General features: G+C 47.3%; 1 protein-coding gene across 2 annotated transcripts in view; it reads left to right on the top strand.

Moving 5' to 3' along the window:
* Positions 1-25,152, top strand: part of CACNA1E (calcium voltage-gated channel subunit alpha1 E) — a 500,959-nt gene that overhangs the window by 192,351 nt on the left and 283,456 nt on the right. Inside the window, exons 4-5 of one of the 2 annotated variants that reach the window (XM_073900155.1) lie at positions 13,379-13,484; positions 14,347-14,486. In XM_073900155.1, the coding sequence (XP_073756256.1) occupies positions 13,379-13,484; positions 14,347-14,486 (246 nt within the window). Of the gene's footprint in view, positions 1-13,378; positions 13,485-14,346; positions 14,487-25,152 lie in introns of those variants that run through there. The other variant, XM_073900154.1, reaches the window with a different exon arrangement.

Raw genomic sequence — 25,152 nt, 5'->3', positions numbered from 1 at the left:
CTAGAGTCCAAGCTTGGCCTCTGAGTAGATTTCCTTCTCAGGGGTTGTTGGTCTTCTGGTGAATTATTCCTTATCTGTTTGGGTTTCTAGGTATTCTGGGTCTCCATCTCTGTTCCGTCAGAGAAGGGAGTCGGGATTGGACTCCACCGACTGTGGAAGAAGTTTCTGAAAGGGTTAGAGGGATGGTGGGGGAAGGGGAGCCTCCCTGGGTTGGAGCCCTTGCACATTTGCATAATGAGCTTGATGAAGGTCACCTGACCAGGATCCTGGAGGGCATTTTCCCTGAGGGCACTGGATACTGGTGTGGATGTGAATGGAGATCTAGGATGTACCACTTGGCTTCTGGAAACCAGGTGGAAGATTTAAGAGAAATTAAGGAGTGGACCTAAAAAATATTAAAAGAATTGCCTCTTCTTTCTGCTAACTTTGGATTGTATTTGCATGGGAATTTGTGTTTATGAAATAACTGAGCCATATGGATGTACAAGGATGCATGTGTTCTCCTGATCTGTTGATATGAGGAGCAGTTGAAGGGCGTGGGCTTGTCTGGAGGTGGGATGGGTGGGTGGATGTGGTAACACAAGGCGGGGGCAGGTCCGGGGAATATGGGCCCATGTAAATTCGGAGGATCTGAGCCTTTTGGCAAAATAGGACTCCCTTCTCAGAGAGAGTTATGTATGTATATATTTATTTATTTTGGTGATCACCATTACCCCCCACCCAAGGTGAGGATGTTACATATTTCCCAGGTAACCTCTTCCCCTGGCGATGATTAGAGAGTAACAGATGCCCACCCCTGAATGCAAAGGCTCGTAAAGCCTGAGCTCATTTCTGTTACAAATATCAGTAGACAGGTGCAAAAGAGCAAAGCAAAGGAATAGATGTGGAAAATGAGAACTCTCCCAACAGCTAGCCACACTTCCACTGTGAAAGAGACTCGGTTCAGAACAATCCTGCACAGTCATAACGCTTATCATCTTTCCTTTTCTCTTACCTTCATATATTTTTGTCATGTAATTTTATCAACATTCCATGGGGACCATGATCCAGGCCTAGAGAGTCATCCATTCCTCAGTACGCCTTTAATAAATGCCTGTTGTGTGACACTCTCTGTGTTTTAGAGACATCTATCATTTAGCTCTGTGTGAAGTGGACATTGTTTTCATATTACAGATGATTAGCCCAAGGTCACAGGTAGATGTGATCTCACCGATTCCATTGGCTGCTCTCTTTCCACTGTACACACTGCCTCGGGTCAGACCAGAGACTGGCAGGCGCTCTTCCCTAACAGAGCATCTTTTTAGGATGACTGTGAACTGCTTGCATTTATCTGTAGCACCCACTGGGTATGAAGCTAAACCCATGGAAGGGTAAAGGATCAGTAGATGGGAGAAGAGCAGAGATCTCTTACCCATCGTCATGGTCATCATGAAATGGATCTGAGACATCTTGCACTGTATCATTGGAATGCGAGATTCTGTTGGAATTAGGGCATTTTGCTGTTTTGTTTTTCCCTTCACCAAAAGCTCCACTGCCGTACTTCTTCATTGCTCTGTAGAGGACCTTTGTTTTGGAAATGCCAGTTCTTCCTCTCCTTTCAATATTAGCATATGAAGTCCGTTTTCTGTTTCCAGCCCTCAAAGAAGTCTGCTCTTTTCTGGGATGCCCAGAGTTGTAAGTTATCATATGGAGGAGTCAACTTGAATGACTTTTTCTTAAAGTTTCATCTTACCGAATGCTTCTGCCTTTGCAGATTTTTAAGGAAATGGGAGTTGGGGGGACAGGGAGGCTGTGGAAAAGACTCTTAGACTCTTATAGGGAGTGTAGAAGAGGCTCTCTCTTACAGAGAGTGTAGGTTTATAGAAAAGCAGCTTTATGTTCACCCCCAGGCCACCGTTATGAGGATTCTTTTTATTAACCATCTTTTAGTGAACTTTTTGGCCAACTCCGCTTGTCATGGAGCTCCTATTCTTGAAAATTTAGAAACATGTCCATTGGCTGTGGACACTTTCAAGGTATTCGTAGGTGTGCCAGGATTTCCATTTTGGATGTTATTGTTGGATGTCCTCATTAGTAGCTTCATCAAAAATAGCTTCTCTCAATTGTAGTAACAGATACTCCTCCTTTATCCTTTACTCTTTTCCCATCATATTGTCTATTAGCACCACAGAATAATAGTTTATTGGAGGAATGTGAGCTAAGAGAAACTCTTAGCAAGTGACAGTGCGGGGGCTAGAATCCAGGGCTCCTTACCCTTAAGTCTAGGGATCCTTTGATCACAGTTCCTCTTTTCTTTCCTCAGTACCCTTTCTCTGCTCAGTCATCTTCCTTCTTGCTCCTTTGTTCTTTTCTGGGGCCTTCTCATCCTTTTATTAGTAAGTATGTGTTTTAGAGTTTGTCTTGGGTTGGGGCATACGAGGATGGATATAGGGATTGTGATTAATAAGAAAGGACTTAATTAAGGAGTAGGAATGGGTAAGAGAAGGTTAATTCAAGAGAGGCCAGTCAGCGCTGATCCAGCGAGAATGGGAAACAGCGATTCAGAACAATGGTTAACGTTTTCCTTTCCCAAAAATGTTGCTAGAGAGAATATGAGTTGCTGGAGAACTTTATGAATTGATAATACTGTACTCAGTAGGCACTGGTCTTCTCCCCAGTGTCAAACCATGTCTCAGCACATGGGAGCTCTGGCAAGCACTCATCTCAGAATGTTTTCTGGACTCTTAAGTGGCCTTAGGAAAGGTAAACCATCCAGACTCTACCTTAAGAAATACGCTCTTGAGAACAATTGAGTAGTCTTCGGGTGGAGGAAATAAACTCAAATAAAAAGATCCCTTTCTTTTAGAACCCTCAGTTCAAGTCAAGAAACCAGGGAGTTTTACTTGATTGTTCTGAATAGATTCCTAAGTTTTCAGGGTGTGGGGCTATGAATCCAGAGAGGTTTCTAGTCCTGGCTCTGCAAAAGTCTCCTTGCACCTCGGGTCTCAGTATCTACATCTGTAAAATTAATGTAATGGAATAGTTAATAGAACTCTAAGGCACCTTCCGGTTCTTACCTTTGGGCACCTGGGAGTCTAGTTTCTCCTGTTGTTATCTCATCCGAATTGAGGATACCATTAGGTTTCATGGCCTCCAGCATCTACAGCAGTGTTCTTTACCCTGGCTGCACATTAGAATCAGCGTAGGAGCTTCTAGAAATGCTGATGCCCAGATGGCACCTGAGACAAATCAGAATTTCTAGAGATAGGATACCCATATCCTTAATTTCTAAAAGGTTCCCAGGTCATTCTGTGTGTGGCCAAGGCTGAGATCCGCTGATCTTCTAGAAGGAGAGGTGAGCCTTTTACCTGATGTGTTTCTGTCTCTTGGGATTGTGCTTTCATTGTGTGTGTTGGCTGATTCCTCTCAGTTCTTTTGCAGGCTATGGTGAAATAGCAGGAGCCCCTGGGTATCCCAGACTCCAGCCTAAGAGGATGGGGATGATTAATTAATTATTATGATTCATGGCACTGGCAAACCATTCACCTGTGCTGCTTCTGGCCCACATCCAGCTGCACAGATGTCAGCCTTCTGTGATAAGGGTGATGCTCCAGACTTCATGAACGCAGGTCTAGCTAAGTAGGCAACTTGAGGCTGAGGACCAGAGTGAGTCATGCTGACCCAGGAGGCCCTTGAGCAAGTGACTGAAGACTCGTTGACCTTGCTTCCTACCCATTTGTTAACCCCTGTTAGCAACAAGGGTTGATCCAGCTCAACTAATATCAAATACAGGAATCTCCACCTCACTACTCGTTTTTTTTGTTTTGTTTTGTTTTGTTTTATTTTGTTTTGTTTTGTTTTGAGTTACAGTAAGTGGTGTGTGGGAACTGGCCAGTCCCAGCTCTTGAGTGCTCATTGTGTGTATCTTTGCAACTCCATGTGCATTGATGTCAAGTTGGGAACTTGAAATTAGTTATGGAGAGAGTATTTGCACTCCAGAAATTGGCAAATGCTATACACCAGGGCTTTTCATCCTTTAGAGAGACTGGTTGTTAAACATTTGTTAGTCCAACATTCAGTTTACTATTTAACGAAATCATCCATTCACTTATGGAAGAGTGAAGCTTCTTCTCTGTTCCCTCAGATCTGCCTTTGGGTGGGTATTCTACCTTTTGGTCTTGGTCTTACGCTCCAGAATAACGTAGACAATGTCTAAGCCCCCATTATAAGCTAGTTCTTCAGATATTTGAAAACAGCTGTGATGTCTCTCTCCAATCTTCCCTTCCCAAGCTATATATCCTTAGTGTCCTTGACATTTTCTCGTGGTTTGGAGGCTCAATGGGTGTCTTTGAACACGGGGTTATAGGTGCTGGGTTTTCAGAGTAAGACAAAAAGTCTCTCGCAGATGATCTGTGGACTCTTTCATAAAAGGCTTTTCATTTTCTTTGTACATTCAGCTACTGTCTGTCACTCCACGAAGCCAGTGTGGATGTGAATTTAGGGGATAGTTTTGGGTGTGGTTGCTGGTTGCAGCCCACATTCTTCTTCCCCTAGGATGTATGCTGCTGCCAGAACTCTTGATGGGCTCGTATTTGTCAGAGTATCATCAAAACACAGATTCTGGTTTCTGAAACAGGTAATTTTCCCACTGCTGTTTTGTTTTCTTCCAGAGGCTTTTAATATTCCCCGTTCCTTTCTTCCCTTTTCTGTAGCGTTCAATCATCTGTCCCCTGATCACCAAAACTGGGTGTTGAATGACAGCGTTCTGAGTCCAGGGTTTAGTCAGACACATAGACACAGTGAGTTTGTTAAGATGTATCCACCTGACTGAAACTGAGGCAAAAGAAGGAGGAAAGCTGGTGCTGTCTCAATTCCTCAGAACTGTCACTCCCCATTCTCTTGGAATTGGGACCCAGATGAGTCTGGAGCTGAGCTCGGTATTAGTTAACCAAATTAGCAATACTGTGAACTTCCTTTCAGTCATTTTTTATAGAGGCAGGGATATGGGAGTCAGATGAGAGCTTTTGGTTGAAAAGCAATGGAGGGTTGAATGTGGCTTCCTTCCCAACCAACATTAAAAGGGTGATGCTAGGCATCTTTTTTGTTGAGTAGCTGAGTCCATTGACCTCCCCAGGAGAGCAGTGGGACTGTGCCAGCAAGCGAGAGCCTTTTGGGGGAAGCGGGGCGGGGGGGGGGCCTCTGCCTCTTGGCTGTATTCTCAATATTGCTTTCTTTGTCTTTCATTCATTAGGATTTAAGTCTTTAGGAGTAGGTGTAGTGGCATTTCCATCTTCTTGACAGAGAGCGAGAGAGAATGGGAGAGGTGTGTATGTGTGTTCAGGACTGCCTGTCAGATGGTGAATTTGAACCGAAGCAGCTGTTGTCATGGTGATGGCAGGTCGCATCCACCACCATGGAAACCAAAGTTAAAAAACTGATGTTAAGGCTGGAAGTCACATGATACATTTTTGTTTTGTTTTGTTTTAAAAAAAGAAAAGGGGTTTGGTTTTTCAGTCTGATCTTGTGTTTGTTTGTTTTTTTTAAAGACGAAGTTGGGTGGCGAGAAAAAATGCGATAAGGAAAGCGATGAGCTAGTGAAATGGGACATCATGAAGTCTGCAGAGCCTTCTACTGCATTCTTCTGCTTGTTAACTGCATTTCTCCTGTCATGGGGGCAGAAAGGGAGGAGGAGATGCTGCGTGAATTTCCAGATTTGCACCCTTTGCACTGCACACTGTCACATGGAGAAGCACAGGTTAGGAGCCCTCCTGTCCTTCAGGAGCTGTGTGTTGTCCACTCTCTATTGATCAGCCCAGGACGGAGGCTGGAACCCTAAAATTAAGGACTGAGACAAGAGAAGGAAATGCAATTGAGGGTGTGACTTGCTCCAGATAAGAGTGTGGTTCATGCATTGGTCAGTTTAGATGATTAACATTGTTTTTCAGGAAATGGAAAAATTCATCTGTAGTCCCTCAGAACCCCAAGGAATACAATCCTTCTGTCTACTCCCTTTTCTGGATTGGTCTTTGGCCTACACTGTCCTGCTAGGTCAGCCACAGGAGCAAGTGCAAAGAAGGCTGAAAGGAGCCTATCCAGGAGCACGTTAGCCTCTGCGCCAGGGTCCTTGGGCCTCGGCTTAGCTCTTAACTTGGCCTTTCAGCTGGGCGGGTTGGGGTGAGGTGGAGACGGCTGGCCCACAGGCATTAGGGAGCCCGCTTGGATCTTCATCTTTTTATCTCGTACTCGCTGTCACTTCATACCATGATCTGGGCAAAAAGTGAGGCATCTTTCCAGGAAGGAGAGCTGGCCCCAGGCCTCATTTACCAGGGTGGGGTTTAATTTTCTTTTCAGTCAGAAGGGTTGAAGGCCTGCATGCGTGTCCTACGTGGCCAGGCGAGGGGACAGCTATTCCTGTGAGAATATCAGCCCCTAGAGAGGGTGAGGAAGGTGAGGAGGGGTGCAGACACACTCTGTGGTGGAAATCATAGTGGTGGCTCTGGCCACGTCTGGGTTTGAGGCACAAGGTCTGTCTCTTCAATGTTACTGGTCCCTCCAGGACAGATGTATCGTTCTCAGCAGCCTGGGCGAGGGGGATGTGATCTCACCAGCATGATCTCACTGCATTTCCATCAGGGTCTGTAGGAGCTGGAGCCGGACTTCTGTGATGGTTCAGTCCCTTCTGTTCTTAGCCCTGGCCTTGGGTGTGATTAATGCCCCTTCTAATCACTGGGAGAGATTGCATCAGAGCCATCAGCTTCATAAATCCTCCTCTGGGGCCTGGTGTTTGGATGTGCTTTCCATATTCCCAGGAGGTTCTGGGCCAAATGTCTTTGCTGTCTTCCCGGAGGCCCATTACCACAATTTTTTTTTTCAAATCCTTTATTGCGGTGGGTCTTTTCAGTGTCAGCTCCTGGCTGCAGCCAGCCAGCCCATTCCCAGAGGCTATGACCACTAACTGTTGCTTATCCCAAAGCTTAGAGTCACAGCAGATGCTTAAAGAGTGATTTAGTAGGATAATAAAAATGACTGTGCATTTGTGTAGCACCTTACCGGTTTTCAAAGAACTTTATATTCATGGGTCATTTTAGATTTTGATCCTTCTGTATTTCGTGTTTGGTTCTGCGGGAATGGATGGTGGTGCTTTTCCCTGCCTTGAGTGCCATGTTGGGGTAGATTTTGCAGTGGGAACCCTGGGTCTGGTTTCCCATTACCAATCTACATTTCTCCATTGCAGTGCAGATTTCCAGGAAGATTCTGATTCTTCTCATAGAAAAAAAAAAGTAGTGTGAAAGCCTTGGATAGCTGTTATTTCATTATCATTCATTTTTAAAATGTCTCTCTGGTGTAGTGCTCAAGGGAATCACAGATTAGGCCGGGCCCCTTCCCTCAGACTGTCCTTGAGTTAACATCCCACTTGTTAGAATGGCCCAGGCCATCTTCTGAGGACTCTCTCATCTCTTAGAATTAGACCTCCCAAAATAGGCAGCTGCGATAATAGGGAGGAAAGGGAGATCTTGTGGGGAGAGTGTCCTGGGCTGGGGGTGAGGGGTGGAAATGGGTAAAGGAGGCTGAGCCAAGCCTTCCCTGAGACCGTGGGCTATTCCCGACTCCCCCAGGAGTTTTTGGAAGTGGATGAGTGGCTGCAGGCTGCTCCCCACACAGTGGCATTCTCCATTAGGCCTGGAGTCAGGGAGAGAGCACAGCATTCTGTCCCTGGTGGCCTCTCAGTCTCTCTGAGTACATTCCATCTCCTTAAGTGTGCTCTGATGTCCCAGATCTGAGAGCACACAGCTGAGAGCCAAGGGGATCTAGGATCAGCATCCTGGTGGTGGTGAAGATACAGCTTTCCCCTGGAGGACCCCAGGTGTGCTGCTCGAGGCCTAAGTCTCTCCCCGTCCTGAGCCTGCAGATCTACCCCTGAGAGGTGTTGGCAGGTGAGTCTCTGCTGGTCCGGCCAGAAGGAGGGCTCCTCTCCCAGGCCGGGTCCCCAGGGCTCTGGTGATAAGCAGAGCCAGCACCACAACTGTGGCCTGTAGGGCAGCCCTCTTCCTTGCCCTGACTTTCTGCGCCTCGGGAAGGAAATGAACAAATGGCAGGTGTGCAGGCCAAGTAGTGCTGCTCAAATTAGCTGTGTTGCTAAGGAAACAAGTCAACTGTTGGAAGGAAGGAGCATCGGGTAAAGGAGATAAATCAATAAGCGAACCTATTTTTGTCATTTCCCTAATGATTGTCTTGAAGCTGCTAGACGGGAAGGGGAGAGATGGAGTGGCACAGGTCCTCGTTAATGGGCTCAGAGGGAGAGAGAAGTGAAGGGGTGTTTGGGGAGATTGCCAGGAAAGTGGGTGAAATGAGGCCCCTGGTGAACAGACAGTGAGACAGATACGGGAGAGGAGGCGTCTTGGCAGGTTCAAAGCACTTCCATGGCATTTTCTCTTTGGGTCCAGTCCCTTTGTTCTCCTGTATTAGATCCTCTCAGAAACCTTGTACTGATTTCCATTACCCTCAGGTTGGGATGGTTTTATTGTGTTGGTTTGTGTTTTTTCAAAATACGTATAGCTTTAATTGATTTTATAATTATAAATTAATATATACTCATTATAACACTCCAGGCAATGCATACAGGAGTAGAGGAGAAAGTGGAAATGACCCTACTACCCTAAGAAAACTCATTATCCTTCTAGCATGACGGATTTTTTTTCCTTTGCTCCTTTTTCAAAAAATATTTTTTACATCAAAGGGATCTTCTATGCATGCTGGTTTCTATTTTTGAATAGCTAATGTGTATACACAGACTATAGTACAAAAAGTTCAAGTGGGTCCACAGTGTGGAGAAAGTAGGAGATACCTTTGCAAGGATACCTCTGATTCTGGCTTTTCTATGCAATTCACGTATCAGTTGATTGATTCATTAATTAGTTAATTAATTAGAAGACAATTACTGCATGCCTACCATGCAATGGACACAAGGGGTCCGGAGGTGAGTAAGACAGGCAGAGCTCCTGCCCTCAGGCTCCCACACCTCACTGCCCTGCTAGCACCCATTTATTCAAGATCTCCAACACAGTCCGGACACCAGGGAGAGATACAGTTCTCCAAAATGTGTTTGGTACCAAGCACAGAACGTAATGGGGGCCACTGAATTCCTGGGCGGAAGGAATCAGAGTTCTGGACAGTCTTCCATTACCGTCTCATGAAGGGCCTTGTACTTTGAGGTCTTGGCAACATGGAGCTTCCTTTGACCTTTCCAGGTCACATCTTTGTGTAGCCTGAGGTGCATTCCCTTGGCCTATGGGCCATTATTTGCAGTCCAGGCTCTTGCCTTGGGAGATGTAGCAGAGCCACATGCCTTAGAGCCAAGCTTATTTGGCTGGACGTTGTGACGGTAGATGAGAAGAAATGGGAGTGGCGCCTCTGAGTCAGCTCCCAAGGGTGGGGGTGAGCAGGAGCCCGGGCCTGAGCCAGTGTGAGTGACTACTGTGCAGTCTTTGTGATGGCTCCTTAATGGAGCTGCTGCTCCCGGGGGTGCCTCCCATTCATTCACGCCTGCATTGAGCATTGAGTCAGCTCCTACTGTGTACCAGGGGCTCTGGTAAGCACTGCCATTGGAGAGATGAACAAGAACACGTCCTTGCTTTCAAGCTGTAGTTTCTTGGGGGAGACAAATAGGAGAAGAAATGATAAAATTGTACAATATAAAGAGCTATGGGGTACAGGGAGAAACCTTCACAGACAAGGTGGTATTTTAGGGTGCTCTGGACATAGGACCAGAAAAGAGGAGAAAGCCCCCCCTTTGCAGGTGGAGGCCAAAGCGCCAAGATGTAGGTGCCCATTCTTCATGCTTTCTTCCGAAAGAGAAGGGGGCGAGAGGGAGATGGAAAGGGCCGAAAGGGAGAGTGGCTGGACCCCAGACGGAACTGGATGTTCTCTGCCAAGATTTCCCAGTCACTGTCCTTTCTGTTGCTTCCTCCACAGAGGCATGCGATTCCCATAGTCTCACCTCTGCTTCTCAGCAAAACCTCACCTCAGATTCTTAATTGCCCCAAACATGAATTCATCCTGAGGTTGAGATGAGCTGTAAGGTCTAAAGGGACATCCCTCCCAAGGATATGTGCATATCCTGGGATAAACAGTTTCCACATTTCAAGCCAAAGGATTGCTGCTCTGCAAGGGTCCTTAGACGTCAGGCCATAGGCAGAGGATTTGGGTTGGGGAGGGCGTGGCAGTGGGGTCTTTTCAGAACCTATGAATTACCAAACCCTCACTTTTCGATGGAAGCCTCCCGGGCTTTAGGCAGTGCCGTTCACTGAGGCCTCATGAATTCTCGGCCATCCAGATATCTGGCCAGTCACAGGAAGTTTGGGTCATTAGCACCGGGGGCCAAGAGCCTTGCTCCTGTCCCCCGAGCATCCAGCAGTGGTGATGGTCATACCTTCCTGAAGCTCGCCAGCCCTGTGGTCACAGAGAAGCCTCATGTATCTGCACCCGGACATTCTCGAGCAGGTCAGCTGACAGGTAAACGCAGGGAGTTGTATGCTTAGGTGATCCAGCTAGGGAAATGCAAGTGTGGAAGTGGGAGCAGGGGGTGGGGGCCGCAGAGGGGCTGCTGCAGTCCCAGCAGGTGTTGTGGGGTAGAGAGGCTTGGGGGACATACGGCTGCCACGACCCATCAGGCCTGCAAGTCAGCACCTAAGAGCTCATCAGCTTTGAAGTCTGTGGCTCTCACTTGGAGGTTTTCAGGGGAAGAAGCCTGAACCCCAGAAAGCAATCCTAGCACCCAAGCAGACCCATGAGAGCTCAGGATGTCTGCCACTCCCCAGTCCTGCCTGCCAGGTCACCTGCCGGGCTCCGTGGAGCTGCTGAGCAGCTTCTCTGAACTTGCACGGGGCACTGCCAGCCAGGGCCAAGGGCAGCTGAGCCCCGCGCTTTGGGAATGGTTTCGCTGGGAATAAGGATGCCACCAGTTTCCCCCCTGCCGGAGCGGCAACCTTCCTCCTCATACCTGGGGACTGGCAGTGACATCTGCCCTTTGGACCAGAGCTTCCCAAATACGTTCCTCTGACACCATTCCCAGGAGAGGTGTTCCGATAAAAGGATGATGTGGTCAAGCGGGTTAGGGAATGCTGTGTACCATTCCCACCACCCCCTTTGGGGGAGGCGGTGGACACTGTTGACAGTAATACCAAAGGCTCCAAGAAGTCCTGCTGAAGGAGCCTGCTCACTCTCCTGAATTCCCGCTTTCCCTCATTGATTTGATTGCCAATTCCTATAACACTGGTATCCCGTGGCCTGCATTTTAGGAACACTGCCCCAGATGCCCTCCACTTCTGTTGACCTTTGTCAGTGGCTGATCAGCATGTTGTCAGGAAAAGGCCTGCATGGCTGGACCACCACTTCTGCCATGCTCTCATCTTCATGTTACCTTTTGGGTCTGGGGAATTCTGGGTGTCTGAACCCGGCCCAGGACCAGCTAGCCTTTTCAGAGGGCCCCTGGGACACCAGGTCCTGCTATGGACCCTGGTCCCGCTACACTTAGAGCTCTGAGTCAGACCCCATGATGGGAGGGAGGAGCACGCCCCCTGTGACCAGTGCGAGCTGGTGGCCCTGGGGGCATTGTGGGCGGGGGCTTGTCCCAAGAAAGTGGGCATGCCCGCCGGGTGGGCATCTGTGGAGCTTGTCCACTGGCATGTTTAGCTCTCAGGGGCCTCGTTCGGTACTGAGAGAGACTGCGGGAGGAGGAACGGCTGGGCGTGCGGTTAGATTCTCCTCTGACTGGGAGGGTTTAAAGGAGCACAGTGGGGTGCGGAGGCAGGGGGCTGGCTCTGAAGTCCTTGGAGCCCATCCAGTCTGCAGATCCGGTGGCAGAGCGTCAGAGCATCAGAAGCCAGCAGGGCTGTCCCTAGAGCGTGGGTCCTGGGGGAACACTGGGGCTGTGTGGGAAGGAAGGGTGGCCAGCCGCGAGAGAGTGGGCGGTGACTCGGGTGCACGGTCGAGGGGAAGGAGACGGCACTGGGCACTGCCGCGTGCCCTTGAAGAGCTCTGGGGGCTCCGATGCAGCCTCCTGCCTCACCCGCTGTAGCCTCCCATTCCAGCCCTGGGGCCTGAGCAGCGGAGGGGAGCTCACATCTCCTTCCACACGTCCCCTCTGCTGGGAGGTGCCCTGCCCTTCTTCACAGATGCCCTGAATGCCCACTGGCCACTGATGGGCACTGGGGCGGGGAAGCATCAGGGGCCTGATTATGATCTGTACTCCCCAGGGAAAGCTCTAGGCCCTACGTGCTATACAGCAGGCCTGGATATGTGGAAGGACAAGGAGGATGGTCCCTTGCCTTCCCTCCACTTGGCCAGATCTACTCTTTTCTCCTGCCCAGATGCCAGAATCTGCCAGAGCATAGGTTGCTTGGCAAGACCCGTGGCGACTGCTCACTTGTGTTTGTCACAGCAATAGTCACAGAATGAAATCTAGCACGCAGGATGACTTGACTCCAGAAACTGGTGATTCCCTCTCTCTCTGTGAACAGCCCCCCCCCCCAATAACTCCTGGGCTCGTGGCACACCCTTTCTGCAGGAGTCCGGATGCAGGCACTTGAATCATAGTCCTGTTGTTCAGAAAGGCTCAGGGAGACCCCTCATCTGTCCACAGAAAAATGAAACAGAAAAAAAACCTGAATTCATTATCCGTTCATTTTTAGTTTGATTCTTAGATGCCCTAAGAACCAAACTGCCCTGGACTCAGACTCATGATGCATCTCTGTTTGCTGTCTGTGTAGAAGCTCAGGAGAAAATAAGGTGGGCCAAGGCAAGCTTCTCCTGCCCGCATTAAATATTTTTCTGAATTGGATATTGAAATAGAAGAAAGCTCACATGGAGAGAATTGTTTTTTCCAAAGGCCCTTCTACTCAGTTGAGCAGAGGTTCTAGAGGAGGAGGCCCCAGATGTGATTCCCAGAGATACCAACAGACAGCCACGGCTGGATCCTTGCTGAAGCATCGTCGTCCAGCGCCGAGGTTGAAGCTGGGGAAGAGCAGGAGCCTGCGGCCACATCACTGTCTCTTCCTTCTTTCTGTTTCCGTTTTTAGCCCTGCCTAATCCCCGGCTATACCATTGAATTCCCTAAGTATCTGGAGTGTCAGCCAGATGTCAAACTATATTATTTATTGGCTACATTCCTCCTTTTCTTGGAGAAGGTGCTTTGGGTTTAGAGCCCAACCAGAAATGGTTATAGTTTCTCACGCTATGGAGCATCCAGTGCCCTGCCTGCGTGCTTGCTCATAGAGATCATGCAGACTGCACAGGCGTCATTTAGGTTTTAATGAAGTTTGTGTATTTATGTACATAGCCATCGTGGAGGCTGCATCCCTCTCTCTTTGGTGAATCTGTTCCTTAACTTCATCTTTCCTACGCCGTTTGAGTACATGATTTTGGCCACCATCATTGCCAACTGCATTGTCTTGGCCCTGGAACAGCATCTTCCTGAAGATGACAAGACCCCGATGTCCCGCAGACTGGTATGTGCCTCCTTCCATCTCGTCTTTCTCCCCAGTCCTTTCTCTTCCCCGGTTCCCTTCTCCTTTGCTTCATCACCTGGCCACCTCCCCTACAGTTCAGTGAGGAGTTTGTTCTTTGCTGAGGGACAAGTTGGTGACAAGCCCCACTGCGGTGCAGAAGGACGAGAGGACTGACCTTTTTTAACTCCTGCTCCCAGGAAGTTCTGAGGGCATCACAAACACTTGTGTATACACCGTGTGGCAGCCAGACAAGAAGAAAGGGCAGGCGCAAGGGCCATTAACTTCACTCCCCTCCCTAAGGGACTTTGGAAGTGATAGGGAGAAGGATGCTCAAAGCCTATGTGCATTCACAGTGATGACTTTGTAGATGTCATGTCCATTTTCTCCTTAAAGCAATGAGTCACGTGTTTAGTGTATTACCTCTAGAGAGGGAAAATTAATTGCTTAAAATCCAAATGTGTGGATAAGCGGCTTCAGCCTGATTACCTGCAGATGAAAACCCGTAAGCTTCCAGGGTAAGTGAAGGCCAGCAATGGAAAAGCCAACTTCGCCAAGGCAAAAGCCAGAAACATCAGCCATCCTCCTGGGGAGAAGTCTGGCTTGAGTGTGACCCCCTCACCCATCCATTTCTGCAGCTGGCGCCCCCTGAGGCTTCCCGTGCTCTTGTGCACTCCCGGAGTCCTTCAGCGCACTCACTTCCCACCTGTACCTGGGGCTGGCCCAGCGCGGACGTCAGGTGTTGTGTAGGAGAGAGAAGTGGTCAGAGTGGAGAGGGCGGCCGGGGCGCGACTTTGTCTGCATCTGACAAAGTATATTCCGCTCCCCCCACCCCTTACCGGCACCTGTGCTCCTCATCCCGCAGGAGAAGACAGAACCGTATTTCATTGGGATCTTTTGCTTTGAAGCTGGTATCAAAATTGTGGCCCTGGGGTTCATCTTCCATAAGGGCTCATACCTCCGCAATGGCTGGAATGTCATGGACTTCATCGTGGTCCTCAGTGGGTGAGTCCTCCTGTCTCTCCCTTTTGGCGTGAGGGGATGTGCCTATGTGGTCATGAAGTGGTTGGTGCAGGGAACCCAGGGGTGGGAAGGCCGAAGTGCATGCAGGAGGGTCAGAAGAAAACAGTTTCAGGACGGGATTCTCCACAGAGCCAGACCATAGGTGACCCACCTGCAGGGGGCTATGGGTACTCTGTGGAGATGCATGTGGCATTCCGTAGAGGTTACAGAACCAGGGTGTGGCTGCCTCTCCTTCTGCTTTTCCATTCTGGGTTTGCCTAGTGCCAGGCACACATACCCTGGTGAGTCTTTTCACCAAAGCAAGCAGCTTGCCCTAGCCTGAGGGGCCCCCGCAAAGATGGGCCCCGAATGCCATTGGGGTGCAGTGTTTCTTTGAACGTTGAAGAAGACCCCCCATGAATATTTTCTTAACTGATAACTGAGACTCGTGTCCTGACCACAGAATTTTTTATGACTTGCAGATTTATTCATATGAGGAGGTATAAAATTGAGTCACATTAAAATGCTTGATAAGTAATACTAAATTGTTGCCAACGCAGTGTCATAGGCGGCATATGTTCATTGGCAGTAGATTTAAATACCTGATAAATCATGTTTTTGAGAATGAGTGTGGTATGGCCTCTCTTGGGGCCTATCCAGTGCCCCATAGCATATGCGATGGGCCTTGGGACTGGTGATAACGGGCATGCCTCTCTGGGCTTTTGTGGTTTCTCGTTGTTGTTTGTGTCAGGTGGCTTTTGGTGCCTGCATGTGGCCCAGACCTCATGGGGGAGCCCCTGTGGCCCAGACCCGTGTGGATATGGCTATGGCAGCAAGGGGTGTGACTTGGAAATTCCCATACTCAAGCTGCTTGCCAGACCTGTGTGGAAAAGAAGAGAATGCAGTAGAAAAGGGAGGAGGGGGATCTAGGAGCCACCATTACGATTGACCAAAAGGAGAGGGGAACAAAGAGGAGATTTTTTCCAGGGAACAGAGGAGTGGAGGTAGATAAAGTCTGAGAAAAATAAGACCTTGACAATGTTCGTGTCTACTCATCATCTTGTGGAATACACACAATACTTATACTTTTAACCTTCACACCAGTTGTGATTAAGTGAAAGAGAAAAAGTTGAAGGTGTAAAGGATTGGAATGTTCGAATGGAGCTCATAAGCAACCAACCCCTCAAGATAGGGAACAGATAAATAGATAGAGATGACGATGTTTAAAAACATCTGTTGCCTTACAAAAGGATTTTCTGAAGGTTACTCTCGTAAAAGAAAATTTTGCTGAATTTTAAACATGGTTTAGTCTATAAAGATAATTTGTACATAGTGTTTCAGAAGTGCATGGTCATAGACAATGCAGCACACCTGGGCAATGTTTTCTCATGTTTTATTTTTTTCAGCTTTATTGAGGTATGATTGACAGATAGAAATTGTATATATTTAAGGTATGCGATACAGTGTTTAGACATACATTGCGGAATGATTACCACAATCAAGCTAATTAACATACCCATCATCTCACATAGTTACCTATTTTGTGTGTGTGGTGAGAACACTTGAGCTCCATTCTCAGCAAATTTCAAGTGTACGGTACATTGTTATTAACTGTAGTCACCATGCTGGTCTCCAGGACTTATTCCTCTGTAGCTGATAGTTTGTATTCTTTGGCCAGTTTCTCCCCCCCACTCCCAACACCTAGGAAGTACCATTCATTTCTCTGTTACTGAGTTCGATTTTTTTTTTTTAAAGACTCTACATATAAATGAGATCATGCAGTATTTGTCTCTTTTCAGTGCTTGGGTTATTTCACTTAGCATAATGCCCTCCAAATTCATCCATACCATTGCCAGTGGCAGGACTTCCTTCTCCTCCTTCTTTTTTTTTTTTTTTTAAGGCTAAATAACATTCCTGTGTGTGTGTGTGTGTGCGTGTGTGTGTGTGTGTGTGTGTGTGTGTGTGTATCTCTATCCATTCACCCACTGATGGACGTTTAGGTTGCTTTCCTATCTTGGCTACTGTGAATAATGCTACAGTGAACATGGGGGTATAAGTATCTCTTCAAGTTAGTGATTTTATTTCTTTTGGATATATACTCAGCAGTGGGTTTGCTGGATTTATGGTATTTCTATTTTTAATTTTTTGAGGAACTGCTATACTGTTTTCCAGAGTGGTTGCACCAGCTTACATTCCTACCAACAGTGCATGAGGGTTCCCTTTCTCCATATCCTCACCAAGGCCTGTTATCTTTTGACTTTTTGATAATAGCTTGGTGATGTTTTAAATGTCCTTAAAATAAGTACTGTCTACTATATAGTGAAAGGTCTTAAATGAGAATCTGAGTCATTTAGAAATACTGTGATTCTGTCTGAGAGAAAAGCATTAAGTACTATAATACATGTGTACTATATGTCAAGATTGTGTGCATTCTTGGTCCTGCTGAGTTCTATATGTGTGAGAGGCCATTTGAAATTTCTCATCTCATCTTATTTATTTATTTAGAGAATTTGGGGGGAAGGGCAGAAGGAGAGAGGGAGAGCAAGATTCTTAAGCAGGCTCCACGCCCAGTGTGGATTCTGACATGGGGCTTGATCTCATGACCCTGAGATCATGACCTCAGCTGAAATCAAGAGTTGGTCGCTTAACCCACAGAGCCACCCAGGTGCCTCTCATCCATTTATTTTTATTTTAAACTATTATGCATCCATTAAAGAAAATATAGGAAAGTCAAAAGAGAAAAACAGTTCACTGATTAAGAAGATTTTATAACTATTTGGTGATGTTTCCTTCCAACCCTTTTAATGCTAAGGAAGCTTTCTTTTCAGTGCTTATAATTTTGCTGCCTTTTCTCAATATCGTATGGGCATAGTACATGTTACTTCATATTTTGGTAAAAATCTGTAATACTTGACCAGCAGTTTATTAAATGGATGTACACAGAAGATGTGTACTTCTTCATTTTTACAATTATTTGACAGCTGGATTGCCTTCTGGTTTTGGCTATTATAGTTAATTATTAAGAGTGTTCCAATGTACGTCTTTAGGATATCACATTTTAATAGGGTATTGTGACAGGTTGAAGTGCTCCCAAAGATGACTCTGCCATTCTGGGGTGGGGTCTGGGAGCTAGGATGTATGAGGAGAGGTAGAGGAACTGGACCCTTTGACAGGATGGGAGAAGACTGATGGGAGCAGTACCCACTGGCTTCCCAGAAGGGTTGCCATGTGGCTTGAGGAGCAGATTTGTAGGAGTCACCGGGGTCTTTCCATTAGCATGTCCAGGAAGGCCCTCTGTGTCCTCGCTGACATGTATCAAGGTGCATACGAGTGGGCACAAGTGGTGACCCCTAGGCCAAGTCCGTTGTCTTCTTCATTCTCTGCCCACTCAGCCATCCAACCTCCCATTCTTAGTGGCCTTCAGACTTTGCCAAACGGCCCCTGCTGTCCATCTGAACCAACAGGACCTTGTCCCTGTTCTTCCTGCACCTACTGATTTCTTCCTCTCTCCTTAATTCCCATGTGAATGTGCTCCAGGGAAAGGGCTTGGCACTCTCGAGATTTGTGCTGAGGGTGCTGAGGGCTGCGGTTCAATCCCCCAGGAACGGCTACTCAGATTTAGTCTTAGGTTCACACAGTTCGTTCACGTACCAAATCACAGTGCTTCTCCAATGCGCATTTCTCAAGCTGAAGCATCATTGACATCAGCCTGTGTCTTACAATAATGACATGATACAATGTAATTGACAGCATTTTTCTTTCTGTCTTTGCTAAAAAGGAATTCCTGGGGCATCCTACAACTCTTGGGGTCTTAGAAGCAGTGAAATATGTTATAATACCAACCCAGGGAGGCAGGCAGATCAGGCTTTTGATGTGAATCATCTAGGATGCAGGTTAAGTGCTCAGCCCAAGATCAACTGCTTCTGGACCGCAGATCCAGGAGTTGGCACTGTGCCCTTTGCCCCAGGGCGGGCGGGTGCTTTGCCTGGGACAGCCCCCTCTCCAGGCTTCCTGACATCCGCCTCTGCAGCAGTCCCTGCTGGCAGCTCCTACTCCCCACCTCAGCTCCATGTGTCACTTCGTATTCTCCTCCTGTGTACGGAGGGAATGACAGGTGCTGGAGCATGACACAGCGCCCTGGGCTGAGGCTGCACAACTCCTCAGCTCTCAGTGTGTGACAGAGGGGAGGGAGCTAGGGAGGGGGTGTTGAGGTGTCAGACAGCTGGGTCGGTGAAAGACCTTCTATCAGTGACCTTTGCTAAGGAAGGGGTAGCTGGGGACTGAGCCACTCCATTTTGCCTGTTCCTCTGATCTTCCAACCTCTGGTATTCTTAGGTCTATAAGTTGAGAGAGTTTATGGTTTAGAAAGTTAATAACAGGGGCGCCTGGGTGGCTCAGTTGGTTAAGCGACTGCCTTCGGCTCAGGTCATGATCCTGGAGTCCCGGGATCGAGTCCCGCATCGGGCTCCCTGCTCAGCAGGGAGTCTGCTTCTCCCTCTGACCCTCTTCCCTCTCGTGCTCTCTCTCTATCTCATTCTCTCTCTCTCAAATAAATAAATAAAATCTTAGAAAGTTAATAACAGATGCTTTATTCATCTAATGCTCATAATCCTCCAAATGAGATCTTGTTATCCTCATTTGATAGATGAAGAAACAGGTTCAGAGGGGGTATGTGACTTATTAGGAGCTACCTGATCCAGGACTTGAGCTCACATCTCCACATCTTCTGGCACCAAGGTCCTTCTTCACACTCATTTCCCCACACTGTCAGCCACCTGCCAACCACACGGGCTCCAGGTTTTTATATGCAATCTGTGTGATTGCATGTTTCTTCAGTTCCCTTGATGCAATGTGGGATGGGCAGGGAGGGGGGTGGGCATAATTTAGCAAATGTCCCCGACCCGGAGCTGTGGCTTCCCGTGTGACTTGAGGAGGACCAGAGTCCCATCTGTCCATCCTAAGACTTCTCTCTGTGGGCTTGGAATAAAACTCGCTGATCTGTGGTTAAGAAGCCATATTACTTAGCTCTTGTGGGGTTAATGTATAAAAACTGAATCACGAGTTCGTTAATAGGCTTGTTTGTTCATTCCAGTCATTTATCTATTCATTTTTTGAACAAACTTGTGGAATACTCAAGCAAATGCTGGGACTGAGAAACACCAAAATTAATATATTCTCATTTCTCCTAAAAGACAGTGGAATTTACCATTCCTTTAACAAACTATTACCTTACCTAACTTGGGATCTCTTGTATTGGTAACAATTTAGGACATGCTGTTTCTAAACATTTATTAGGCCACCTGGAAAATTCTACATTATTTGAAGTCATTATTCTCTGTTAGTCTTTATAATAAATCATAGTACCTGGAATAGATGGGTAAGTGATAAAGGAGGGTGGAAACTCAGAGATGCTCCTAAGCCATGGCTAAGAACAGGGAAGTGAGGGCGAGGACCTTCTTTCAACCCTGTTCATCTCTGTAGCCTCGGGGCCCGGATTGTAGTAGGTACTTGGTAAATGTTAATTGACTTGAATCACTTGCTTCATCCCAGAATCTGTCTGTCACCTATAGGATACAAAAGAGAGTGCTGAGGGAAGCCTTGGACTGGGAGTAGGGAAGGGTTGTCTATTCCCAATCCTTCCCCTTGGTCTACATCTCTCTCATGTAGCTATGACTCATCCCAGCTCCCTCCCCTTCTGATCACTCCGTTGGAGAAAAGAGAGCTGAGAATTCAGTCTCTAGGTTATCAAGAGTTAGGGGATTCCAGTCACTTGGGCCTATTTACAGGGTTATCAGTGTTACCTTTTGGGGCTTGCTTCCTGGGTGATGGGGGTGGGAGCAGGGTCAGGGCTGGATATTGAAGACCCAGCCTTCTAGAGGTATCTATAGGGGGTGGTAAGGAGAAAGCAACAGGATCGGATCACATGATATTTGCTCTACAATGAAAGCTGCCATTTGTTAGTCTATATGCCAAAGACTGTAGTATGTATTCTCACACGCACACATATGTATATATGTGTGTATGTATGTTACTGATCAGAACATGCTGTGCCAACAGTTTTGTCAGCCTTGCTGTGGGAGATGACCTGTTTTGACTATTCCCCTAACTGTGAGTACATGGGTGCAAGCTCAGGAGAATGGGCAGGTGTATCTGAGCCTGGGGCTTTTCCTCTTTTTTCTACTAAGGCCCTCACTCCAGGGCCCACGCGATCGTTCTGTCCCCACCCTCCTGTCTTCCTTCAAGACACGTGGTTGAATACCCACAATGTGCCAGGTACTGTGCTCGGTGTGGGTGGGATGGGGCTGAGTGTCCCCAGCCGGGAACCACATGTCATGAAAACCCAGAAGAAGGGCACCCAACCTAGCTATGGGGGGTTGGGGCAAACTTTCTGAAGGAAGTAACGTTTAAATTGGGATTGAAGATGGGCACGTGGGACTTAGACAAAGAAGAAGAAGTTTTCTGGGGAAGGAATGCTACGTCTAAATCCTTGCAGGTGTGAGTGAGAGCAAGCAGGACAGTTCTGGGCTGTTGGCCAGTGTTTATACCTTCTCTGAGAGCTGAGCCTGGAGGTTAGCAGGGGCCCGTGCCAGCCTGGCTCAGGAGCTTGAGCTTTAGCCGGAGGGCAGTGGGAGACCCCTGAAGGCTTTGAGCAGGGCTGGGATGATTCGTTCTAACTCTGCTCTGGATGCTGCACAGGACTTCTTTATCCTGGACGCAATCCACTCTGAGGAATTGGCATGGAGAGGAGAAGGGAGCCATGGCCATGTCTTTGGCTCCAGTTTGGGAGGATGTGCATAACCGAGCAGAGAGAGGAAAGACAAAGGAAAAGGGAACAGGAAAGAAAAGCCTGAGGAAATGCTGTGGGCTGCCAGCACAGGTCCCCAGTTTCTCACCAGCGGCACATGCAGAATGGTTCAGCCTGAAGCCTGTGGTAGGAGGACGGTATCTGGAGCTAAATATACATTGATAGGTATTTTTAGAGGGCTTCTGTAAGCAGGCTGCCCTAATACACGAGTTTCCTGAGCAGCTAAAGATCGAGGAAAGCAGTTTCCCCGTTGGAGCACCATCTCTTCAGTGCCGAGAATGTGGGGGAGGTGTTGCGAACGCAGTCCCAGGGCCCCCAGCCCAATTTAAACTTCTGTGGTGATAGTACGATAACACTTGGTATTTATATAGCATCTTCATGCCAGTGAGCCTGGCAGGATTTTACAGACCTGTCTTGTACTCATCCTCTCTGCTCTAAGTGGGCAAAGCAGGGAGGTGGGGAGCAAGGAAGGGCTGGGTAGAGGGAGGGGGCATTGGAGCTTGTCATTTGGGAGATGGGGAAACTGAGGCTGAGTAAGGAGATGTGAGGGGCTTGGCTCTAGAGGAGCTGAGTCTGGAGAAGGGGATGAGGTCTCTGGTGCCTGAGTGCTGATGGCGGGGTGCTCCGCTAGCCCTCAAGCTGGACTGCTTCTCAGGTTCTTGCTCTCGGCAGAGTTGGTGGCTGCTCACCCGGAGACTTGCTCCTCCTCAGTGGCTCCTTTTCATTTCTAGCTGCACACCGAGGCAACACAGCTGCTACTTGCAGCATCTCCTTCCATCAGAACATTGTTTTTTTAAAGTGCGTTTTCCTCCAGATGGGTGAATGATGGGAACGATGGAGTTAGAATAAGGAATTTTGGTTCAGGGGAGAGGGGGACCAAAGGTAAAATGTGGAGCTCAGAGGTCTCTCAGCTCTGTGCCAATGAGAAACCCAGTTCCTTCAGGGAGACTCTGAATGAGAGTCTCAGGTAGTGGCTGACAGGTGGGTGAGTTGGGATTACTCCTTGGGTGGAGGTAATCGTCCTCTCATATATGAAGTCTGCCTTTTTTCTATATTGAGAATCATCTTTGATTCACTCAAAAGGTATTTATTGAGTAGCTACTGTGTTCTGGTTTTGGCATGGTTTCTCTCTCCTGAAAGGCTGCTTCTTGCCTCCCCCACTCACTGACTGACGGAAGCTGGAACTGGAGAGAACTGAGGGAGGCCTGAATTGGCCTTGTTGGAAATAGGGAGGGAGTGGGGGAGGCTTCAGAATCCATGGGGAGATCGGTTTGGGGCTGTTTTTCTGGCTTCACATCCATTCAGAGTAGCTTAGGGAAAACATGGTGGCAAGCTGCTTTCCAAGTCAGACCATGTCCACCCTAGGGCACTTTAGTGCGTGTTGTCTTCCGTGTGTGTGAGCGTGTGTGGGAGAGCTTGGCAGTGGGAGAGTTCCAAGGCATGTCTGCGAAGCAGAGATGGATGTAGCATAAATGTTCATTCTGTAGATTTACCAGGTAGACTTCAGAATGAAAGGGAGTGTTTACATTTGCATTCTGTGGATGATGCACGTCTCCTCACTCAGGCCGGGATGTGTGCACTGGTGTCTGTTGTAGGTAGAGTCCACAGTTAAGCACAGATATATCCATGTGGGATGTGCAATTCAGCAGCACTCCTCAGTGTATCCATCACTGAAGTCAGGAACTAGCAGAGGTGGTGAGTGCAGAGTGGTTGCCCACAGGAGGGGGTGAGGAGGAGCAGTGCAGATGCTGAAAGGAAAAAGAAGGTGTACAGGTCTTTAAAGAGAACATACAACCTCTGAAACAAATAATGCAATATATGTTGAGAAAAAAAAAGAAGAGGAAGAAGATAGCAGGAGGGGAAGAATGAAGGGGAGTAAATCGGAGGGGGAGACAAACCATGAGAGACGATGGACTCTGCAAAACAAACTGAGGTTCTAGAGGGGAGGGGGGTGGAGGGATGGGTTAGCCTGGTGATGGGTATTAAAGAGGGCACGTTCTGCGTGGAGCACTGGGTGTTATGCACAAACAATGAATCATGGAACACTACATCAAAAACTAATGATGGAATGTATGGTGATTAACATAACAATAAAAAATTAAGAAAAAAAAGAGAACATACAAAGGAAAGTGAAGTCCATGGTTACTAAAACTTACTGAATTTTAGATTTAGGAGGATGCTAGATTGCCCTGGCTTTCCCTTATTTATTATTTGTCGCCGAAGAGCGAACCGAGGCCCAAGTGGCCAAGCGACTTGTCAAGGGTCTTGTTGCTGGAACGCGGTGAGCAGGGACCCGGGGCCTCGTGTGTGGTTGGGCTCTGCTATCCCTGACAGTGAGAAGCTGCGGCTGCTTGATTGTGTTCAGACCGTCAAGCTGGGGTGGTAGGAAACAAATACAGGTTTTTATTAGTTAGCTGGAATATGTATGCGGAATTTATATGGAAACAGTTCAATCTAGTGGGCTGAATGTTTTGGGGGTCCTGGGCTCTGGTCCTGACCCTACAATGCATTCTCTCTGTGATGCCAGGTGACACATCAATAATCTCAGCCTCAGTTTCCTTTATGAAGTGAAGACAACACCTTCCCTAGCTTCTTCACCATGTCTTGTGACAAGCAAATAAAATAATGACGAAGCTGATGTTGATGGTGATGGCTCCCATTTCACCGGGAGCTCACATGTCTTATTTTAAATGGGAAAGCCTTCATACACCACCTCAGTCCTGGCACAGATCATTTTATCATTTTTTTTTATTTTTTATTTTTTTATTTTATTTTCTTTAAAGATTTTATTATCTGACAGACAGAGAGAGAAACAGCGAGAGACGAACACAAGCAGGGGGAGCGGGAGAGGCAGAAGCAGGCTTCCCACTGAGCAGGGAGCCCGATGCGGGACTCGATCCCCCAGGATCCTGGGATCATGACCTGAGCCGAAGGCAGACACTTAACCGACTGACCCACCCAGGTGCCCCCAGATCATTTTATTTATTTTTTTCTTTTTTTAAAAGATTTTATTTATTTATTCATGAGAGACAGAGAGAGAGAGAAGCAGAGGGAGAAGCAGGCCCCCAAGGAGCAGGGAGCCCGATGCGGGACTCGATCCCAGGACCCCGGGATCATGACCCGAGCCGAAGGCAGACCCTCAACCATCTGAGCCACCCAGGTGCCCCCCAGATCATTTTAAATGTAGAAACACAACAAGGCAGATAACTGTCTTCATTTTGCAGGTGAGGAAACCAACACTCAAAGAGGCTAATTCTTTTACCAAGAATTCCAAAGCCCATGCTACATCCGATATATGCACAGTTGCCTCAGGAAAAGTGCTTTGAAAGATAATGAAACAAAATAACAAATCAGTGAGCAGTGATACCTTCCCCCAGGACAGTGATATTATGAAGATAAATGTTAAAATACACATAAAGCACCTTGAGTACTTTGAAAAAGACGTGTATAAACAATGAAGCATTCAAAATACTCTGATTCGGTAGTGCTCATTCAGAATAGTCATTTATCTCCATAAAACTTGAGCCACAGAGATAATACGTTTCACTACAGTCTATTGCAAGTTCCAAAACAGTGGCTAATTAAAAAGTTTCCATTACTTGTAATTTTGTTTCAAGACAAGTTTACTACTACTTGAACATAAAATAGCTCTCACTTCCTTTTGGTAGTGTATCTAATCTCATCAGAACTGGTCAAATCCTTCTACAGTGATTATCAACAACAACAAAGAAAGTCCAAGAGTAACAGTTGAAACAAAGGCCTTCATTTTTAATCTTTATCGATAATGGAAATACTACATTACCCAGACTCCCCTGCCTTTATTTTATTTTATTTTATTTTATTTTATTTTATTTTATTTTATTT

Source organism: Callorhinus ursinus, unplaced genomic scaffold (assembly GCF_003265705.2).
Source record: "Callorhinus ursinus isolate GAN/ISIS: 27379988/994484 unplaced genomic scaffold, GSC_fseal_2.0 scaffold13, whole genome shotgun sequence".
In the NCBI taxonomy this organism is placed as follows: Eukaryota; Metazoa; Chordata; class Mammalia; order Carnivora; family Otariidae; genus Callorhinus; species Callorhinus ursinus.
The sequence above is the reverse complement of the archived record's forward strand: the minus strand, read 5'-3'. Positions and strand labels throughout refer to the sequence as shown.